Source organism: Portunus trituberculatus, chromosome 14 (assembly GCF_017591435.1).
Source record: "Portunus trituberculatus isolate SZX2019 chromosome 14, ASM1759143v1, whole genome shotgun sequence".
Classification (NCBI taxonomy): Eukaryota; Metazoa; Arthropoda; class Malacostraca; order Decapoda; family Portunidae; genus Portunus; species Portunus trituberculatus.
This window is the reverse complement of record NC_059268.1, coordinates 4,555,137-4,576,130: the sequence shown is the minus strand read 5'-3', so window position 1 is coordinate 4,576,130 and position 20,994 is coordinate 4,555,137. Positions and strand designations below refer to the sequence as shown.

Genomic DNA, 20,994 nt, shown 5'->3' with positions numbered 1-20,994 from the left:
CTCTCAGGTGTGAAGAAGAGATGAGCAAGTGGACAGCCAAAATCATGTAAATTAATTTATAAGTGATACAAAATTTGCATTTTGTGTTTGAAATACAGCTGTAAGCTTAAAGTTGTATTTAAACATCCACCTGGTACTATATAAATTCTTGTGGTTGACTCGTATAACTGAGCGGTACAATGACACGGTTGTATGGATTTAGATATCACTTTCAGGCATTGAATTAAACACATTTAGCTTGCTTCACAGTGATTTTCATAGATTCATGTTGGCTAGGAGCTGAGATTTTGAGGTTTGAAATTTAAGGTCCGTTCTCCAGCTTTGGGTACGTTACTGCAGCGCGGCGATTTTCGTGTCAAATCCAGATCTACTGTTATCTGTGACTAAGTCAATAAACCATGCATTTATTGTTACCCTTCTTGATGCTGCATTGTGGGTAAGGGGTACGTGATCAATACTGAAAGACTTCGAGGGGTACATAAGATTAAAAAGGTTGAGAACCCCTGGACTCTAAACAAAGCACCACATTTTTGCACATGCGTCATTGACACCAAGCCCAGGCATTCCTCCCCCGACACACACACACACACATGATGAAAAAACCATCACAAGCATGATACGTTCAAAGCTGGAATATGCAGCTGTAGCATGATTTCCAAACTCTAAAAAAGCTATAAGAAGATTAGAACAGATACAGAAGATTGTTACAAAGACAGTGCCAGAACTATAGGACCTAACATATGAAGAACAGCAGAAGAAAATGGGACTACAAACCTTACAAGATAGAAGAGAATGAGGAAACCTATTAACAATGTAGGATACAGGACATCCTCGCGGTTTTTCATTGGTCGAGTCAGCGTTATTTGAATCGTGAAGCAATTTTTCTCATAAGATACTTCAGAATTAGGGGGAATAGGGACCAACCTCTGGCCTAGACCCCCCAAAACATCACTATAACCCCTAAAAAACACTAACTTAGACTAAATCAGTACTATTAAAGGCTTCATTTATATTGCACAGGGTAGCGTCAGTTTAAGGGAGTATCACACTGGCCTATGATACACAGAACGCGGGCCATGGTTCTTGGTGCAAAACCAGGAACATTATCACACACATGCTGGCTGCGTTCTTCCTGTGCTAGGCAAATGGCCCAGCAACCAAGACCAAGTCTAATCAAAACAAACCTAAACAAAACCATGCCGCTTATATCTCAACCTGTGCTTCGTGCTGCCATTGCACTTGCACTTCCAGTTATTGAAGAAAAGGAAATTAGGGAAGAACTGAGAGCTGCACGTCGGCAACTTTTGGAGTTGCCATGAACCCAAAACTATCGACATGATATACATATATTTCATCTTTCAAGACTGATGAAATATTCAGTATTCAATATATAAAAAATTCAGGCACGTTCTTTTTAGTTTGAATGATAGGGTTTTATTACATATCTTATGTTTATTTTTCATTGGGATAGCATATGAAGAACTAGAATGGATATGAAGCCATCCCAAATTTGTTCCGCTAATCCTGGGAAGGTTCCAGTTATCTGGAGCAGATGTTCCTCGTTCTGTGTATCGTAGGCCAGTGTGATAACCCCTTACACAAATTTACGGCTAATTTGGAGTGGCGGCGGGTTTGACTGGGTGGGTGGCGCGTGAGATATGAATGTCGAATCCGGGAGTCAGTCGGTTGAACTTTGAGGATTGGGTATTAATTAACTGAGTTTGAATTGGCGATAATTTGAACTGCGAACAGTCAAATCACAAGGATCCCCTGTATAGCTGCTGCTCTCAGAAATCAATTAACAGTGGTATCCCTCAGGATGAGGAATGTACGCCTCCATGCCAGACATTATCACCTCCATTATGTGTTTAGCGTACAGAGATGGATATCAGACACGGAAACCGTAATCATTCCAGGGAAAATCAGCATAATACCACATAAGGTCCCCCCCTTCTGGTAGAGAAAAAATACCAGAGGCATCTCCACTTTGGGGAATCCTGAGGTGGGATTAGAGAAACTGGTCAAGATACAGAAATGAGATTGTGATCGGAGGAGCCCAACAGAGAAGTTAGGGTAACAGCACCTGTAAATGATTACAGGTGAGGAAAAGATCAAGAATGTTGGGCATATCTCCAAGACAGTCGGGGATACGAGTAGGGTGTTGCACCAGTTGCTCTAGGTCATGGAGGATAGCAAAGTTGAAGGCTAATTCACCAGGATGGTCAGTGAAGGGAGAAGAAAGACAAAGCTGATGGTGAACATTGAAATTTCTAAGGATGGAGATCTCTGCAAAAGGATAAAGGGACAGAATGTGCTCCACTTTGGAAGTTAAATAGTCAAAGAATTCACTATAGTCAGAGGAGTTAGGGGAGAGATAGACAGCACAGATGAAATTTAGTTAGAGAGTGACTATTAAGTTGAAGTGAGATGGTGGAAAATTTGGCAGATTCAAGAGTGTGAGCACAAGAGCATGTTGTCGTTGCGCACATAGACACAACATCCAGCTTTGAAGCGAAAATGAGAATGGAGAAAGTAGGAGGGAACAGAGAAGGGGACTATTGTCAGTTACCTCAGACAGCTGTGTTTCGGTGAGGAAAAAAAGATGATGTTTAGTAGAGGAGAGGTGGTGTTCTACAGATTGAAAACTAGATCTAAGACCACGAATGTTGCAGGAGTTAATGTAGAATAGTCAAGAGAGGTTTCAAAACATTTTGGTCGTCATCAAGAGAGCAGTCCAACCTGGGGACATTTCTGGTTCCCTCCCTAGAAGGGGACTCCAAGGCTGGATTTGGAGTCGCCATTTTTTTTATTTTGCATTCTAAGTGAAGGATGTGTGTGTGTGGTAAGTGCAAGTGTAAGTTTTGTGTAAAGAAATAGGGCAGGCTGTGACTGCCCCCTTGAGTTGTGAGACACAAAGGAAAACATTCAGCAAGATCACAGCTATCTTTATTGGAAAATTGAAAGCATCCCCTGAACTAGTGCTATTAGATCTCGCTGGGAGTAGATTATCGTATCGGTATGTGTCCACTACCTCCTCCTCTCAAAATAATAATGATAATTCATAAAATAATTATTTTTATCATGAATTTTTTTACTTATAAGGAATCATCTACATATAGACCATGCTACAACTTAGTGTAGAAAAATCAAAAGAAACATCTATATATCCCCCACCCTGCCGTCACCAAGTATTTTTATTTGTTTGTGAGTTAACAGATTGTAAATTACAATGGCGGTAGCTACTGAGGTATATCAGAGTGTGATTGAGTGCGTGAAAGAGAGTGTTGAGGTGGGATTGGGAAAGTTTGTTGTGTGTGAGATGTGTGGGCATGACAGGAAGGTCATTGACTTTTCTGAGTGTATGGTGTGTAGGCTCAAGAGCGAGAATTTAGTTCTTTCTCTTGAGCACCGAGAATTGCGAGAGGAAATGAGAAAGCTAAGTGAGGGGAAAAGTGCGAACGAAGTTCTCATTTTTTGAGTTAAAGGAGGAGGTTAAGAGGCTTGGGGAGGCAGTGGAAAAAATTAGGCAGGAGATCAGTGTTAGGCCAAGGTTGGACCTTCTGAGGCGACAGGGTGGCTTGGCCCTCTATTGGGAAGAGCAGAGTGGGGAAGAGGGAGCAGGCAAGCCAGACTGGGAAAGATAGTAGTCAGGATGGGCAGAGATGGCAGGTTGCGAGGGGAAGGAAAGCAGAGGCAGTTAGGGAGGATAGGACTAAACCTGTTGAGTGTGAAAATAGGTTCGGTTTGTTGGAGGGGGAGAGTGAGAGTGAGAGTGGAGTGAATGAAGTGGTTGTGGTGAGTGAAAGTAGAGAGAAGGGGGTAGAGGAGAGGAGGGGGGGTTGTGCCTAGCACACCTCAGGTGTGTGTGGTGGTTGACTCTCAGGTTAGGTACTTAGATAGCACTTTCTGTGGGAAAGACAGGGATAGGAGGACGAATACTCCAGGAGAGGTACTTACGGGGATGTAGGCAGTGCTGCAGACTGAGTGATTCCCCGTGTCCTCTCTTCCCGGTTCCCTTTGTGGTCTCATTTATACAATTGAGCAGCTGCAGCCTGCCCTCTAAAGACAACTTCTACTACTTCCTACACTACACTACAACACCTTACACTTTTACACTCTCTTCAAATCAAAATTTAATAATGGCTTCACCACGCCCTGCCTCGGAGTCCCCCTCTGGGGAGGGGACCATAAATGTCCCCAGGTCGGACTGCCCTCTGCTGTCGACCTTGGGTGTCTTGACACTTCATCTAATACTTTCACTATCAATTTCTGCAACATTCGTGGCCTTCGTTCTAATTTTCAATCTGTGGAACACCACCTCTCCTCTACTAAACCTCATCTTCTCTTCCTAACCGAAACACAGTTGTCTGTGACTACTGACAGCAGCCCCTTTTCTGTTCCTCCTACTTGCTCTATCCTCATTTTCAATCCAAAGCTGGATGTTGCGCATACGTGCGTAACGACACCACTTGCTCTCGTGCCCACAATCTTGAATCTTCAGAATTTTCTACCATCTGGCTAAGACTTCAATGTCACTCTCTAACTAAATTCATCTGTGCTGTATACCTCTCACCTAATTCCTCTGACTATGTAAAATTCTTTGACTATTTGACTTCCAAGGTGGAGCACATCTTATCTCACTTTCCTTTTGCTGAGATCTCCATTTTAGGGATTTCAATGTTCACCACCAGCTTTGGCTTTCATCTTCTTTCACTGACCAACCTGGTGAACAAACCTTCAACTTTGCTATCCTTCATGACCTAGAGCAGCTAGTGCAGTTCCCTACCCGTATTCCTGACCGCCTTGGAGACACGCCCAACATTCTTGATCTTTTCCTAACCTCCAACCCTTCTGCTTACTCTGTTAAACTTTCCTCTCCGTTGGGCTCCTCCGACCACAATCTAATTTCCGCTACCTGTTCTATCACTCCAGTGCAGCCTCAGGACCCGCCTAAGCGGAGGTGCTTCTGGCATTTTAACTCTGCTAAGTGGGAGGAACTAAGGCAGTACTATTCTGATTTGCCTTGGGATGATTATTGTTTTCATGTCAGAGATCCTTCTCTTTGTGCTGAGCGCATAACAGAGGTGATTATCTCTGGCATGGAGCTATACATTCCTCATACTTTCTCTAACCCTAAAGCTAAAAAGCCTTGGTTTAACTCTGCTTGTTCTCGTGCTGTCAATGATAGAGAGGCGGCTCACAAACGGTTCCGTAGCCATCCAACTGCTGAAACTCATGCCCTATATATTTCTGCCCGTAATCATGCCAAATCTATTCTCCAACTTACTAAAAACTCTTTCATCAATAGAAAATGTCAAAGTCTTTCCAATTCTAACTCCTCTCGAGATTTCTGGCATCTAGCCAATAATATCTCTAACAACTTTACTTCTTCGTCTTTCCTCCTTTACTTCATCCAGATGGCTCTACAGCTGTCTCTTCTTTTCTAAAGCTGAACTCTTCGCTCAAACCTTTGCTACCAACTCAACTTTGGATGATTCTGGGCATATTCCTCCTACTCCTCCACCCTCTGACTACTTCATCCCTAAAATTAAAATTCTTTATAAAGACGTTTTCCTGGCCCTCTCTGGCCTTGATTCTCGGAAGGCTTACGGTCCGGATGGAGTCCCTCCTGTTGTTCTCAAAACTGTGCTTCCGAACTCGCTCACTGCCTGGTCAAACTCTTTCATCTGTGTCTCTCTACTTCTATTTATCCTTCTTGCTGGAAGTTTGCTCACATTCAACCTGTCCCTAAAAAGGTGACCACTCCAATCCTTCTAACTACCGCCCTATAGCTTTGATTTCCTGCCTTTCTAAAGCCTTTGAGTCTATCCTTAATAGGAAGATAATGAGGCATCTATCAGCTCACAACCTTCTCTCTGATTGCCAGTATGGTTTCCGTAAAGGCAGATCTACTGGTGATCTTCTTACTTTCCTAACTGAATCTTGGTCATCCTCTTTAGGGACTTCGGTGAAACCTTTGCTGTCGGCCTTGACATATCGAAAGCCTTCGATAGAGTCTGGCACAAATCTTTAATTTCTAAACTACCCTCCTACGGATTCTATCCTTCTCTCTGTACCTTCATCTCCAGTTTCCTTTCCGATCGTTCTATTGCTGCTGTAGTAGACGGTCACTGTTCTTCCCTAAAACTATCAACAGTGGTGTTCCACAGGGTTCTGTCCTATCACCCACTCTCTTTCTATTATTCATCAATGATCTCCTAAATCTGACTCAATGCCCTATCCACTCCTATGCTGATGATACCACCTTGCATTATTCAACAGCGTTCAACAGACGCCCAACCCAACAACAATTAAATGACTCAAGGCGAGATGCTATAGGACGCCTAACTTCTGATCTTTCACTTGTTTCTGATTGGGGCAGAGAAAACCTGGTTTTGTTCAATGCCTCAAAACTCAATTTCTACAACTATCTACTCGACATAACCTTCCAGACAACTATCCTCTCTTCTTCAATAACACTCAACTTCCCTCTCCTCTACATTAAACACACTCGGTCTATCCTTCACTAAAAATCTAAACTGGAAATTTCACATCTCTACTCTTGCTAAATCAGCTTCCAAGAAGTTAGGTGTCCTGTGGCGTCTTCGTCCATTTTCTCTCCTCCCAGCTGCTTGCTATGTACAGGGCCTCATCCGCCCGTGTATGGAGTATGGCTCTCATGTCTGGGGGATCCACACACAGCTTTACTAAACAAGGTGGAATCTAAAGCTTTTCGTCTTATCAACTCTTCTCCTCTAACTGACTGTCTTGATTCTTTAAGTCACCGCCGCAATGTTGCATCTTTATCTGTCTTCTACCGCTGTTTTCATGCTGTCTGCTCTTCTGAACTTGCTAACTGCTTGCCTTCCCCTCCTGCGGCCTCGCTGCACAAGACTCTCTACTTCTTCTCATCCCTATTCTGTCCATCTTCCTAATGCAAGAGTTAACCAGTATCTTCACTCCTTCATTCCCTACACTGGTAAACTCTGGAACTCTCTACCTGTGTCTGTATTTCCACCTGCCTATGACTTAAACTCTTTCAAAAGAGGAGTGTCAAGACACCTCTTACGTTAACTGGACCCTCCTTTTAGATTTTTTTGTTTTTTCTCTTTCTCCTACTTTCCTCTCAACAGGGCCTGGCAACCAGCGGGATTTTTTTTTTTCCAACACTTTGTTTTCCCTTGGCCAGTGCCCTTGTAATGTAAAAAAAAAAAAAAAAAAAAATACCTGGTGCAGGTGTGAAGGCAGTGAGTGAGGAGGTGCAGAAGAGGGTTGGGGGATGGAGAGGGAAGGTGTAGTAGTTTTGCACGTAGGTGGGAACGATGTCAGAGCAGGTGGTTCGGAGGAGTTAGTGGCAAGATTTCGGGAAATATTTGGCAAGATAAAGGAGAGTGGTAGGAGGTGTGTAGTGTCAGGAATCTTGCCTCATGTGTATGTTAGCAGGGAATGATTGTCTAGGGCTTTTGGTGTGAATGATCGGTTAAAAGAGATGTGTAAGGATGTGGGTGTCAGCTTTGTGGATGTATGGGATAAGTTCTATGGGCGAAGGGATTTGTATGCTAGGGATGGTGTGCATCTGAGTAGGAAGGGTGTGGATGTACTGAGTGGATGTCTGGAGGGGGGAGTTGGGATGGAGTGTAGGGGATGAGGTAGCAAATGCATTCCAGAAGAAAGATGTTAGACATAAATTAGATAGGATAAACAGAGATAGTGAAAAGATTAGGAAAGATTTCCAGGTGCAAATAGGAGAGAATAAGATTAGGATTCCAAATAAGGAGACAGCATCTAGGAAGGTAGCAGGACTTAAATGTTTTTATGTAAATGCCAGGAGTCTTAGGAACAAGAAGGACGAGTTATCTAGTTATATAGTTGAGGAGGACTTAGATGTTGTATGTGTCACAGAGGCATGGGTAAATGAGGAAAAGTTTAGGAAAATAGGAAAGAATATGAAGTAGATGGATACATTATGTATTTACACCAGAGAATTGGTAGGATAGGTGGAGGAGTAGTTCTTTATGTAAAAAAATCCTTCATTTCCAGTCAGGTTAATGGTATTAAGGTAGATAACAGAGTAGAGTCCTTATGGCTGGATGTTAGAGTAAACAAAAGTAAGGTTATTAGAATAGGAGATTTTTATAGACCACCTAACCAGTCAGCAGATGTAGACAACCTTATGGTAGATGAGATAAATAGGGGTGTACTAGTCAGACAATTATCTTAGGGATTTTAATCTTAAGTCAGTAAACTGGGAGAGGATGGTAGGAGATGCTAGTGAAAATAAGTTTATGGAAGGTTTTCAGGATAACTATTTAGTGCAGATGGTAGATAAACCTACTAGGGGAGGAAGGTTTTAGACATAGTACTAACAAATATTGAGCATTGTTTAAAGGAAGTTGAGGTAGGAGAGACTTTAGCAAACAGTGACCATCATATAATTAGATTTATCATTAATTCCAGTAGGGATAATATAGTGAATAAGACTAGAGTCCCAAACTATCAGAAAGGCAATTATGGTAGGTTACGTCAGTTATTAGGAGAGGTAAACTGGGAAGATAGTTTTGGAAATAAAACTGCACAGGAGATGTGGGATATTTTTAAGGTTGTAGTAAAGGGTATAGTGATGCAGTGTATCCCTTACAAAGATATAAGGCAGAGAAACAGGAAGCCATTATGGTGGACTCACAAGATAGGTAGACAGATCAGAGAGAAGAAGAGGGCATATAGAGAGTTGCAGAAAAGTGGGAAGATGTAGATTTGATTAGGTACAGACAGGTCAGAGATGATTTGAGTAAGGTTATAAAAAAGTAAAAGGCAGGCAGAGATAAAACTAGCTAGAGCTGGGAGTAAAGATCCCAAAAATTATATAGTTATTACAAGGTCAGTGATAAAAGAAATAAGGATAGGATTGGACCACTCAGAAAAGATGGTGTAGTAGTGGATCAAAATGAAGACATAGTAGAATTATTGAATGAACAATTTTCTTCAGTATTTACTAGGAAAGAATAGGAAATCCTGTTACAAACAGTGCGACGAGTAGTTTAAGAGCTTTAGAAAATATTGATATAAAACCGGGAATTATTAGGAAATTTATTCTTGAACTAGACGATAGGAAAGCTAGTGGTCCTGATGAGCTACATGCCAGAGTACTTAGGGAGGGTGTAGACAGTATTTCTGAAGCACTTAAGTTAATCTTTGAAAGATCACTTAGGTTTGCTGAGATACCTCAGGACTGGAAGTTAGCTAATGTTACTCCAATATTTAAAAAAGGTAGGAAGGATGATGCAAATAATTATAGACCGATCAGTTTAACTAGTATAGTATGTAAGATACTAGAGAAAATCATTAAGGGTAGTATTTGGGAGCATTTAAATGAGAATAGATTAATTAGAGATACCCAACATGGCTTTAGATCAGGGAGGTCCTGTCTTACAAATTTGCTCGATATCTTAGAATATATTACCAAGGAGTTAGATGATGGAAATAGCATAGATGTTATATATCTAGATTTTAGCAAGGTGTTTGATAAGGTACCGCATAGGAGGCTAGTGTACAAATTGAGACTACATGGGATAGGGGGTAGGTTAGTTGATTGGATTAGTGAATGGCTTTCTGATAGGAAACAGAGAGTAGTATTAAATGGGGCAATGTCTGAGTGGAAGGAAGTGGTTAGTGGGGTACCCCAAGGATCAGTGCTAGGACCTCTTCTTTTCTTGGTGTACATTAACGATTTAGATATAGGAATTAGTAGCAAAGTATCAAAGTTTGCAGATGATACTAAGATAGCATGTGCAGTACAGGGTGAAAAGGACAATTACAGAATACAACAAGACCTGGACAGGCTGATAGCATGGGCAGACAGGTGGCAGATGGAGTTTAATTCTAAAAGTGTCAGGTTATGCATTTAGGTAAAGACAACACAAACTTTAGCTATGAGATGGAGGGATGTTGGCTAGAGGCAGTAGAGGAGGAAAGGATTTAGGAGTAGTGATAGACAGGACTATGAAATTTTCAAAGCAATGTTTAGAAGCAAGAAATAGGGCAAATAGGATCCTGGGTTTTATAAATAGAAATGTTAGTTATAAAAGTAAGGAAGTGGTGCGTAGCTTATATAATTCCTATGTTAGGCCCCATTTAGAGTATTGCATACAGGCCTGGTCATCCCATTATAGGCAGGATATCAACATGTTAGAAGCAGTTCAGAGAAGAGCAACTAGGATGATACCAGCATTAAAGCGCCTGGAGTATAGAGATAGATTAAAGGAATTAAACATGTTTTCATTTGAGAGATGTATAAGAGGGGATATGATAGAGTTATTTAAAATGTTCTCAGATACAAACTACATAGATGTGAGATCTTTCTTTACCTTAGAGGAGGAAGTAGGACTAGAAATCATGGCAGGAAGATTAGAAAGCAAGGCTGCAGGTTAGATATAAGAAAATATTTCTTTAGTCATAGGGTAGTAGACTTCTGGAATGCATTGCCAGAGAGGGTTGTAAATAGCACTAGTTTGACAATGTTTAAAACAGATTAGATAAGCACTTAAATTTATTAGATTTATAATTATGTATAGCGCTGCATGATAGTTTTTATAAGAAATTTACTATAGTTAAACAAGACATGATCCCCATGTATGGGGATCACAGATTGTAGAGGATTTCGCTGCAGGACTTAGCCTTGTTAATGGGCCAAATATTTAGAATTAGTATATAATGTATTGTGTACTTGTAAGTGTATCTTTAAGTACTGATGACGAGGTCGCTGTGTGACTGATACAGGATAACCTAGATGGGCCCTGGTGGCCCTTTGTTATCCTATTATTTATGTTATATGTTATATGTTATGTTATAGACAATCCAACAAAAAGTTCCAATTTTGAAATGTCTATATATAGATCCTCAACCAGGAAGGGCTTAAAAATAGCATAATATCTCAAAAGTGCTGATGTACCACCTGGTAGGCCTTTGGGTACCACTAGTGGTATTTGCCTCACAGGTTGGGAAGTACTGATCCAGGCACATCTCTCATATAGGAATATAAGAAAATAAAGGAAGCTGCAAGAATTATATGAAACATGGCAACTAATTTAACATACCATCTACTTTTTTTAACTCTTACTTTCTTAGCAACATTATTATTGAATGTTCAGTTGATTTACCTTTCTATTTGTTATTGTTCCTAGTTACATTTACTTAAATTAGATATTTTTTATGAAATTTGTTGTGTGTCTTGGCATGAATTTTTTTGCAATATATATATATATATATATATATATATATATATATATATATATATATATATATATATATATATATATATATATATAGATACACAATTTTGATGCAGGTATGGCAAGCACGTCACGTGGAGCGTGTGCGGGTATATCTCCTCCTCTATAAGGGTACTACGGAGGAGCAGATATACCTCACCAACGTCAAGAGAGAGAAAGATGCTTTTGAGTATCTTATTAAGGAGAAAGTGGTAAGACCAAAACAATTTTTAGCACAAAACTGATATAGTACTATTGTAATTACCTAAATGTAATATTACCCTAACTCCACATACAGGTATTCCCCAACATACAAGTCAGTGTTATACAGTATTTATGTAATTTCTATATTCGGTTTTACTAACCTAGTTTTGCTGTATGATTGGTTGTTTTGCTTTTGCAATAACCAGAATATGCACTGCTTTGCTCTCATTTTTTTGTGGTTCAATTATCACCTCATTTTCACATGCTTTGTCATTGGAACCAGAGTATTTTTATACTTTGAAGTAGAAAATCCATTTTATTATAAAAGAATTGGCCATTTGATTTGATAAAATAGCATGGTACTAAAAATACTTGTACAGTGGTACCTTGAGATACAAGCTGCCAGAGTTACAAGCTACAATTTGGCCATTTTTTTATTTTAAGATACGAGTCATGCTTGGGGATGTTGCCGCTAAAGTCGATAGCTAGTTGCATTGGTCCAGAATCAGCTGAGCTAGTATCTACATGTTTCCCGTGGATCTCGTGCACTGTGATTGTTTTTTCATCATTTTCACACTATTGACTGATCTTTTTTATTGTCTAAAGAAAGTTTTAATTAATGTTTAATGTGTACGTGTGAATGGTGCCTGCATCCTATCCTCCCTTCCCTCATCTTCCTCTACCATTTACCACCATTAGCTGAAAACATGTGTCTCCAAGGTAAGAACACTAATAAACTTTTGCTGCTTATTTCATATATGTTCATGCATTGATGAAGCATGCATGTGTATGTAACTGAAAAGGCAAAAAAAATTTCTCCTATCTCCCCTACCTCCTCCACCAACGATTATCATGTCGTGGGAGGGGGGGAAATGTAAACAAATTTTTACGCTGGCTATAGCTGTGTGGACACTCTCTCTCTCTCTCTCTCTCTCTCTCTCTCTCTCTCTCTCTCTCTCTCTCTCTCTCTCTCTCTCTCTCCTCTCTCTCTCTGTAGTCTCTCTCTCACGGATTAAGGCGCCGCATTCTGCCACGATGGTGGTAGATTGCGGGCATCGATTTGAACCCCACTAATGACATCTAGCAGCTATATGGCCTTTGTTGCTAGCAGCAGGACAAATTACTTCATTGGAGGGGCTCCTTGTGATGACTTAATTTGAGGATTATTTAATCCTTTAAATCTCTCTCTCTCTCTCTCTCTCTCTCTCTCTCTCTCTCTCTCTCTCTCTCTCTCTCTCTCTCTCTCTCTCTCTCTCTCTCTCTCTCTCTCTCTCTCTCTCTCTCTCTCTCTCTCTCTCTCTCTCTCCCTACTTAAAACTTCATTTATTGAATGAATGATGTTTACAGAATCATCAACAAGTCCATCTGTGATTATTAGAGCAGCCAGTCTTCTGTGGGTGGCTATATTTGTACACTCCAGCTGATCAACAGTCCGAAGTGAGGGCTGGGAATGCAGTAGGATAACATCATGTGGAATTTTCCCTCATAGATAATTACACTTTATAAGAGTATTTTATTTTTTTATATTATCTTTTGGTATGTTTGATTTTACTTCTGTTCAATAATTATTATATATAAATACCTTTTCCTTACCTGAAAACACATAAGAAAAAATAGGGGTGCTGTTTTTGGAGAGGCTGGAATGGATTAATGGCATTTCAAATCATTTTAATGGGAAAATATTTTTTGAGATACGAGCTCTATCACAGAACGAATTTGTATCTCAAGGTACCACTATATTAGATTAGGCTACAATTAAAACTACATTAACAATATAAACTATTAGTAATTATAATAATGCTGACTGTGATAATAACTATGTATCCTTAAATAGTATGAGAATTATTGGTGGGTGACAGGGAATAGAGAAGGTAAGGGGGTGGCTGAGAGCAGCTGGCCTGGGTGGCTCATGGACTGGCTGAGTTCTTCAGAGCTTGCTATCACCTGGCGCAAGTTTTCTTATGGTACACAATACATACTACTAAAATGGTAGTAATGTGAAGTATCTGTATCTTAAAGATCTGAAGATGAGGCAGAATGTTCAGTTGGCAGTAACAAGGAAGTGAATGAGGATGGGAAAGAGGGAGTGAGAGTTGTGGTGAACACACACCCACACAGATGTGTTGAGACTTGGAACAGTTTGAGTGAGGAAGTGGTGTCAGCAACGAGTGTGCATAGTTTTAAAGAGAAATTGGATAAGTGTAGATATGGAGATGGGGCCACACAAGCATAAAGCCCAGGCCCTGTAAAACTACAAATAGGTAAATACACACACATGAGACGCGATTGAGAAAGGACGAAGTACCGTTGCTCCGAGAATCAGCTGATCTTCACTACCTATTGTTTGGGTTTGCAGTGGCCTGGGCGAGTAGTGTAGACTCATTTTCATGAATACAGTGTTACAAAATCATGAGTAAGGAAGAGATTCCATCTAAATGCAGGTATGAGACATAGGAAAGAATGAAAGATGGTGATAACTATGTTGCTGAGGGTGAAAGAGCATTTGAAGTTTTTGATACATCACATACTTCATTATTTAATAGAGTGTTGACTATTGAATGTAAATTAGATAAATGGATAAAGGAGAGTATGGGAATAAAAGAGAATGAAGAACAGGAAAAAGAGCTCCAGAAGTTAAAAAAAAAGGATAAAAATAGTGGAAGAAAACGAAACTAGGCTAAGAGCAGAAAATGAAGAATTAAAAAAGGAAGTAGCTAACTACAAGAAATTCATGGAAGAAGGACTTGGTAAAGCAGAGAAAGAAAAAGAGGAGCTGAAAGATCTAGTTAACAAAGAAGAGGAAAGAGTACAAGACGTGATTAAAAAAGAAGTACAGGCATGGAGAATCCAAGATAAGAAAGACAAGGAATCATTTCAGGAAGTATTTCAAGAAAAGTTAAAAGAAAGAGATGAAAATATGACAAACAAAATGATAGGAGTCCTGAAGAAAAAAGAAAATTTAGTAAGAGAAATTGCAGAAAAAAAAGTAATTATTTTTGGCCTGAAAGAAAAAAATTTTAAATATAGACTAAGAAGGGAAAAAGACGAAATGAAATCAGTAAATAGAAACAAAGAGGAAAGGAAAAGACACAACAAACTGGTGGCAGAAACAATGAAAAAAAATAATGAAAGGTCAGAGGAGAAGAAGGCATTTTTTTTTTTTTTTTTTGGAGAATTATAGTAGACAAGATAAGGAAATGGTGTATGAAAGAGAAGGAAGAGAAAAAAATGGAGCAAGTTTAACTAAAAATGGTGAGAACAAGATATTAAAAATTATGTATACGAACATAGATGAGTTTTATCAAGTAAATTAGAATTAACAGATTACATAAAGAAAGAAGAACCAGATATTGTATGCCTGGTTGGAAACAAAGTTAAATGAGGCAATAAGATTAGACATAGATATAAGGTATAATATATGGAGGAGAGACAGAGTGGATAAAAGAAGAGTAGGAGTCATGATGATGTTAAGGAAAGAGATGGTGGTAAATCAAGTGGAGTTTGAGGAAGGAAAATCAGAAATACTGTATATTAAAAAAAAAAAGTTAACAATCATCGGAACATATGTGCCACCAAAAACAAATTCATGGACCAATCAAGAATATAAAGACATGAAAATGACACAATAAGGAGTCTTACGACAATCATTAGAGAAAGGAGAAAAGTTATATTAGTAGATTTCAACTGTAAGGAGGTGGACTGGGAAAATTATGAAAGTGGTATGGGGGAAAAAGCCTTGGGAGATAGATTCTTGAATCTAATGATAGATGATATGATGGTCCAAAGAGTAAAGGAAAACACAAGATTAGAGGAAACAATGAGCCGGCAAGATTGGACCTAGTTTTTACAAGGGGTATACAAATGAACAATGATATAAGATATAAGTGCCCATTGGGAAAAAGTTACCATGTAATGTTAGAAATGGATATAAAAGAAGGAAAGGAAGATAGAGATGAATCATACAAAGGAGACCGACTATATAATAGAAAGGCTGATATTGAGAACCTCAAGAGCTATTTTAAAAATGTAAACTGAGAGGAGATGGAAAACTCAGAGACGGTGCAAGAGAAGTATAACTTATTTTTGGAAATATACAAAATAAGAGTCAGGGAATATGTCACAAAATATAGACCTAAAGAAGAAGGAAAGAAAGATTGGTTTAATGCAAGGTGTGCCAGGGCAAAGGAGAAAAGAGATGGAGCATGGAAAAGGTGGAGGAGAAATAGAAATCCAGAAAATAAGGAAAACTTTGAAACAGCAAGAAAAGAATATGCCAAGATGAGAAAGGAAGAAGAAAGGAACTATGAAAAGGTCATTGTCGAAAAATGTAAGGAACAACCAAAATTGTTCTACAGATTCATAAATGGAAAAATTAGGCAAAAAGAAACAATAGAAAGGTTAAAAGGAGAGAACGGAATAGTGGAAGACCCAAAAAGTATGGCAGAACTGTTAAATAGTAAATTTCAGGAGGTCTTTACTAAGGAATCCAAATTTGAAAGACCACAGGGTAATAGAGAGACCGTCCATATGAAAGAGGTTAAAGTAACCAAGCTTGAATTAAAAGAGTTGATGACGGAATTAGATGAGGAGAAGGCAATGGGAGCGGAATATTAAAAGAATGTAGGGAAGAACTAACAAGTCCTATATACAACATCATAAAATGCTCAATAGAAAATGGAATAGTACCAGAAGAATGGAAAAGAGCTGAGGTGGTTCCCATATGTAAGAGCGAAAGGAAGAACTAGTGTAATATGGAAGATGTGTGAAAGAGTAATAAAGAAACAATGGATTGAGTTTCTTGAAGACAACAAATTATTTTCAAATAGCCAATTTGGTTTTAGAAAAGGTCAGTCTTGTGTAACAAATTTATTGAGTTTCTACTCTAGAGTAGTTGATAAAGTACAAGACAGAGAGAGGGATGGATTGACTGTATTTATTTAGATTTAAAAAAGGCGTTTGATTAAGTGCCACATGAAAGATTACTATGGAAGTTAGAGGAGAAGGGTGGCTTAAAAGAAAGCACATTGAGATGCATGGAAAATTACTTGAGGTGGAGAGAAGGACGGTAGTTAAAGATATGAAGTCCAAGTGGAGAGCAGTAGACAGCCGAGTGCCACAGGGGTCAGTATTGGCGCCAATACTTTTTCTCATATATATAAACGACATGCCAGAGGGAGTGAACAGCTACATAAATCTGTTTGCGGACGATGTGAAACTGTGCAGACTCATAAAACAAAAAAAGGATTATGAAATACTGCAGGAAGACTTAAACAAGATCTGAAAATGGAGTAAAAAATGGGAGATGGAATTCAATGTGGATAAAAGCCATGTCATGGAAATGGAAAAAAGTGAAAGACAACCAGTGGGAATCTATAAGATGGGAGATGGAGTAAAACTAGAAAAAGTAAAAAAGGAAAAGGACTTAGGAGTGACGATGGAAGAAAACAATCAACCAGTAAGCCATAAAAAAAAAAAACATAAAGAAGTTGGAGAGACTACAAAAAATGGCTACAAGAATGGTTCCAAAATTTGAAGGGATGACATATGAGGAGAGACTAAAGGCTATGGATCTACCAACCCTGGAACAAAGAAGGAAGAGAGGGGATCTAATACAAGTTTATAAATTGATCAACGGAATGAACCAAGTTGATAATGAGAAACTGATCCTGAGAGAAGAATATGACATTCAAAGCACAAGATTGCTTAGTAAAAAGATGAGAAAGGTAAGATGTCTGAGAGATGTGAAAAAATATAGTTTCCCACAAAGATGTGTTGAGACGTGGAACAGTTTGAGTGAAGAAGTGGTGTCAGCAGCGAGTGTGCATAGTTTTAAAGAAAAATTGGATAAGTGTAGATATGGAGACGGGGCCACACGAGCATAAAGCCCAGGCCCTGTAAAACTACTACAAATAAATACACACACACACATACACATGGTCGATATTTTACAAGAGAGGGATGGATGGCTTGATTGTGTATACCTAGACTTTAAAAAAACATTTGATAAAGTACCACATAACAGGTTGATGTGGAAGTTAAGTAGAATCGGAGGAATAAGGGGAAATCTGATGGAGTGGATGATAAATTATTTGACAGGTAGAGAAATGAGGACGGTAGTGAAGGGAGTGAAGTCAGAGTGGAAGAAGGTAACCAGTGGAGTTCCCCAAGGTTCAGTGCTTGGTCCCATCATGTTCCTGATCTATATAAATGACATGCCAGAGGGAGTGAGAAGTTATATGTTTGCAGATGATGCAAAGATTATGAGGAGAGTGAGGAATATGCATGACTGTAATATATTGCAGAAGGACTTGGACAAAATATATGAATGAAGCAGGACTTGGCAGGTCTTATCATAGTGGTTAATATCTTTTTCATCACACTTTTATCCATGTAATTGAATGCTACCCTGATGTTCGTTAGTGTCTTGTATGTTGAAGCAAATAATCCATTCATATGTATTTCTGGAGTCAGGGTGTCTTGTATATCACTCCCAGGTCTTTCTCTTCTCTTCTTTTCATTATGATCTCTTCTCCCATTTTATATTCCTATGTAGGTCTTCTCTCACTTTTACCCATTTCCATTACATGGCATTTCTTAGTATTAAATTCTAATTTCCACTTCTGGCTCCATCTCCAGATCTTATCAATATCTTTCTGTAATTCCATACAATAATTTAGTTTTTTTTTATAACTCTCAAAAGCTGGGCATCATCTGCAAACAAGTTTATGTAGCTACTCAAACCCTCTTGTATATCACTGACATATATTTGGAACATTATTGATGCCAACACCGAACCCTGTGGTATGCCACTAGTTACGGTGCTCCAACTTGATGTTGTATCTCTTATCACTGTCCTCATTTTCCTATCTGTTAAGTAATCTGTCATCCAATTCAAGATATTTCCCTTAGTTCTGCCCATGTGTTCTATTTTCCATAGGAGTCTTCTGTGTGGTACTTTGTCAAAAGCCTTTTTAATATTTAGATACACTGCATCCACCCATCCATCTCTTCCTTGTACTTCATCTATTACTCTTGTATAAAAGTTTAGTAAGTTTGTTATACATGATATTCCTTTTCTAAAACCAAATTGGGAGTTATTAATTATTTCATTTCTCCCCAGATATTGTAACCATTTTTCTTTGATAACAATTTCACAGATCTTACCCATCACACTAGTTAGTGACACTGGTCTGTAATTTAGGGGCTCAGTCATTTTTCCTCCTTTGTATAATGGGACTATATTGGCTCTTTTCCATTCCTTTGGTACCTTCCCTTCCCTTAAAGAGTTGTTAATTACATCCCAAATTGGTTCTACCACTTGCTCACTACATTACCTTAGTGTCCATCTTGACACACTATCTGGTCCCATTGCCTTCCTCACATCAACCTTTTCTAGCAATTCTCTTATTTTCTGTTTTCTTACCACGATGTCTCTTAATCCTTCCTGTGCCGCTGGGTTGTGTGTGTGTATTTACCTAGTTGTATTGTACAGGATTCGAGCGGGGCTCATAGTGTCCTGTCTCCATATCTCCATTTATCTAATTTTTCTTTAAAGTTATGCACACTATGTGCTGCAACAATTCCATTATCCAATGCATTCCATTTTTCCACCGTTCTGTGTGGAAAACTGTATTTTCAAACATCCTTCTCACACTGCCTCATCCTGATCTTCTTTTCATGTCCTCTTGTCCTTCCATCCTCTTCCGCCAACAGCACCAGGTCTTTGTCTATCTTTTCAATATCATTTACTATCTTATACATTGTTATTAGGTCCCCTCATTCTCTTCTATCTTGTAAGGTTGGCAGTCCCATTTCCTTCAGTCGTTCTTCATATGAGATCCTTTAATTCCGGCACCATCTTTGTAGGAATCTTCTGTATCCTTTCCAGTTTTCTTATATAATTTTTAGAACTCAGAGACCATACCACTGCTGCATATTCCAGCCTTGGGTGTATCATGCTTGTGATGAATTTTTTTCATCATATCTTTATCCATGTAATGAAATGCCACTCTTATATTAATCAACATCCTGTATGATAGTCCAAATATCTTGTTTATGTGTTTATCAGGGCTCAGATTTTCTTGTATGATGATCACTCCAAGATCTTTTTCTTTTTTAGTCTTTGTTATTTGCTCCTCTCCCATCAAATAGTTCCATACTGGTCTTCTCTTACTCTTTCCTAGTTCCATTATGTGACATTTCTTGGCATTAAACTCCAATTTCCACTTGCTCCATTCATAGATCTTGTTTAAATCTTCCTGTAGCAGTTTACAGTCCTCTCTGGTTTTGATAACTTTTAGCAACTTTGCATCATCAGCGAATAAATTCATATAGCTGTTTACTCCAATGTGAATGTCGTTTACATAAATTTGAAACATAATGGGTGCCAACACTGACCCTTGTGGCATCCCGCTAGTTACTTTACTCCAAGACAAGTATGTATCTCTGATCACAGTTCTCATTTCTCTATCCTTCAAATAATCTCTTATCCATTCAAGCAAAGTTCCACACAGTCCTCCTATGTTCTTCACTTTTCAAAGAAGTCTTCCGTGAGGGACTTTATCAAATGCCTTTTTAATGTCCAGGTATACTGTGTCTACCCATCCATCTCTGCTTTCAAGTCCTGCAATAACCCTGTAGTAGAAGCTTAATAAGTTTGATACACATGACAGCCCTGTCCTGAACCCAAATTGTCTGTTCGATATGACTTGCTCCTCTTCTAGAAGTTTAACCCATTTTTCTTTGATAATTATTTCACATAACTTCCCTACAACACTTGTAAGTGACACTGGTCTGTAGTTTAGTAGTTCAGTTGCCTTTCCCCCTTTAAAAATCAGTATTATGTTGGCTATCTTCCACTCTAGTGGAACTTTCCCTTCATTTATTGAACTTTTAATTATTTCCCAAATTCACTCCAGTAATTGCTCTTTACATTCTTTTAACACCCAGCCTGATACACCATCTGGCCCCATTGCTTTCCTGACTTCCAACTTGTCCAGTAATCTTTCAATAACCTCTTTATGAACTGCCATTTCCTGTAATCCTAGGCAAATCAATGTCTTATTAGGTTCTGTGAAGTCATCTTCTTCAGTGAATACTGTTTTGAAGCTCTCATTCATTATTTCACACATTTCTTTCTCTGTTTGGTATGTCTTTCCTTCTTTAATTATTTTTTCAATTGTTTCCTTATTCTTTGTTTTGCCGTTTATAAACTTGTAGAAAAGTCTTGGTTCATCCTTGCTTTTATCCACTATATCCTCAAACTTTCTTTCTTCCTCTCTCCTTACTCTAATATATTCATTTCTAGTATCTTTGTACTGCCGTCTATTATAGTCATTTCCCTGCTTTAAAAGTTTCTTCCACGCTTTATCCTTTGCCTTTTTTTGCTTGTATGCATCTAGCATTGTACCATGTATGCATTTTTTTCTGAACTCTATAAACAGGAACAAACTTTTTACTCCTTCATTGTATTCCTGTAAGAATATCTCATATTTCTTTTGTACAGTCTTCCTGCTCATAATAT

The 20,994-nt window shown here is 38.7% G+C and overlaps 1 protein-coding gene across 6 annotated transcripts in view; it reads left to right on the top strand.

Annotated features, from left to right (window-relative positions):
• LOC123503534 (DNA repair endonuclease XPF-like) overlaps positions 1-20,994 on the top strand; it is a 432,975-nt gene that overhangs the window by 233,868 nt on the left and 178,113 nt on the right. For 5 of the 6 annotated variants that reach the window (XM_045253377.1, XM_045253374.1, XM_045253375.1 and 2 more), the window contains one exon: positions 11,345-11,479. The exons of the other annotated variant lie outside the window; for it this stretch is intronic. In XM_045253377.1, coding sequence (XP_045109312.1) covers positions 11,345-11,479 — 135 coding nt within the window. The remainder of the gene's footprint in view (positions 1-11,344; positions 11,480-20,994) is intronic. 6 annotated transcript variants of the gene reach the window in all.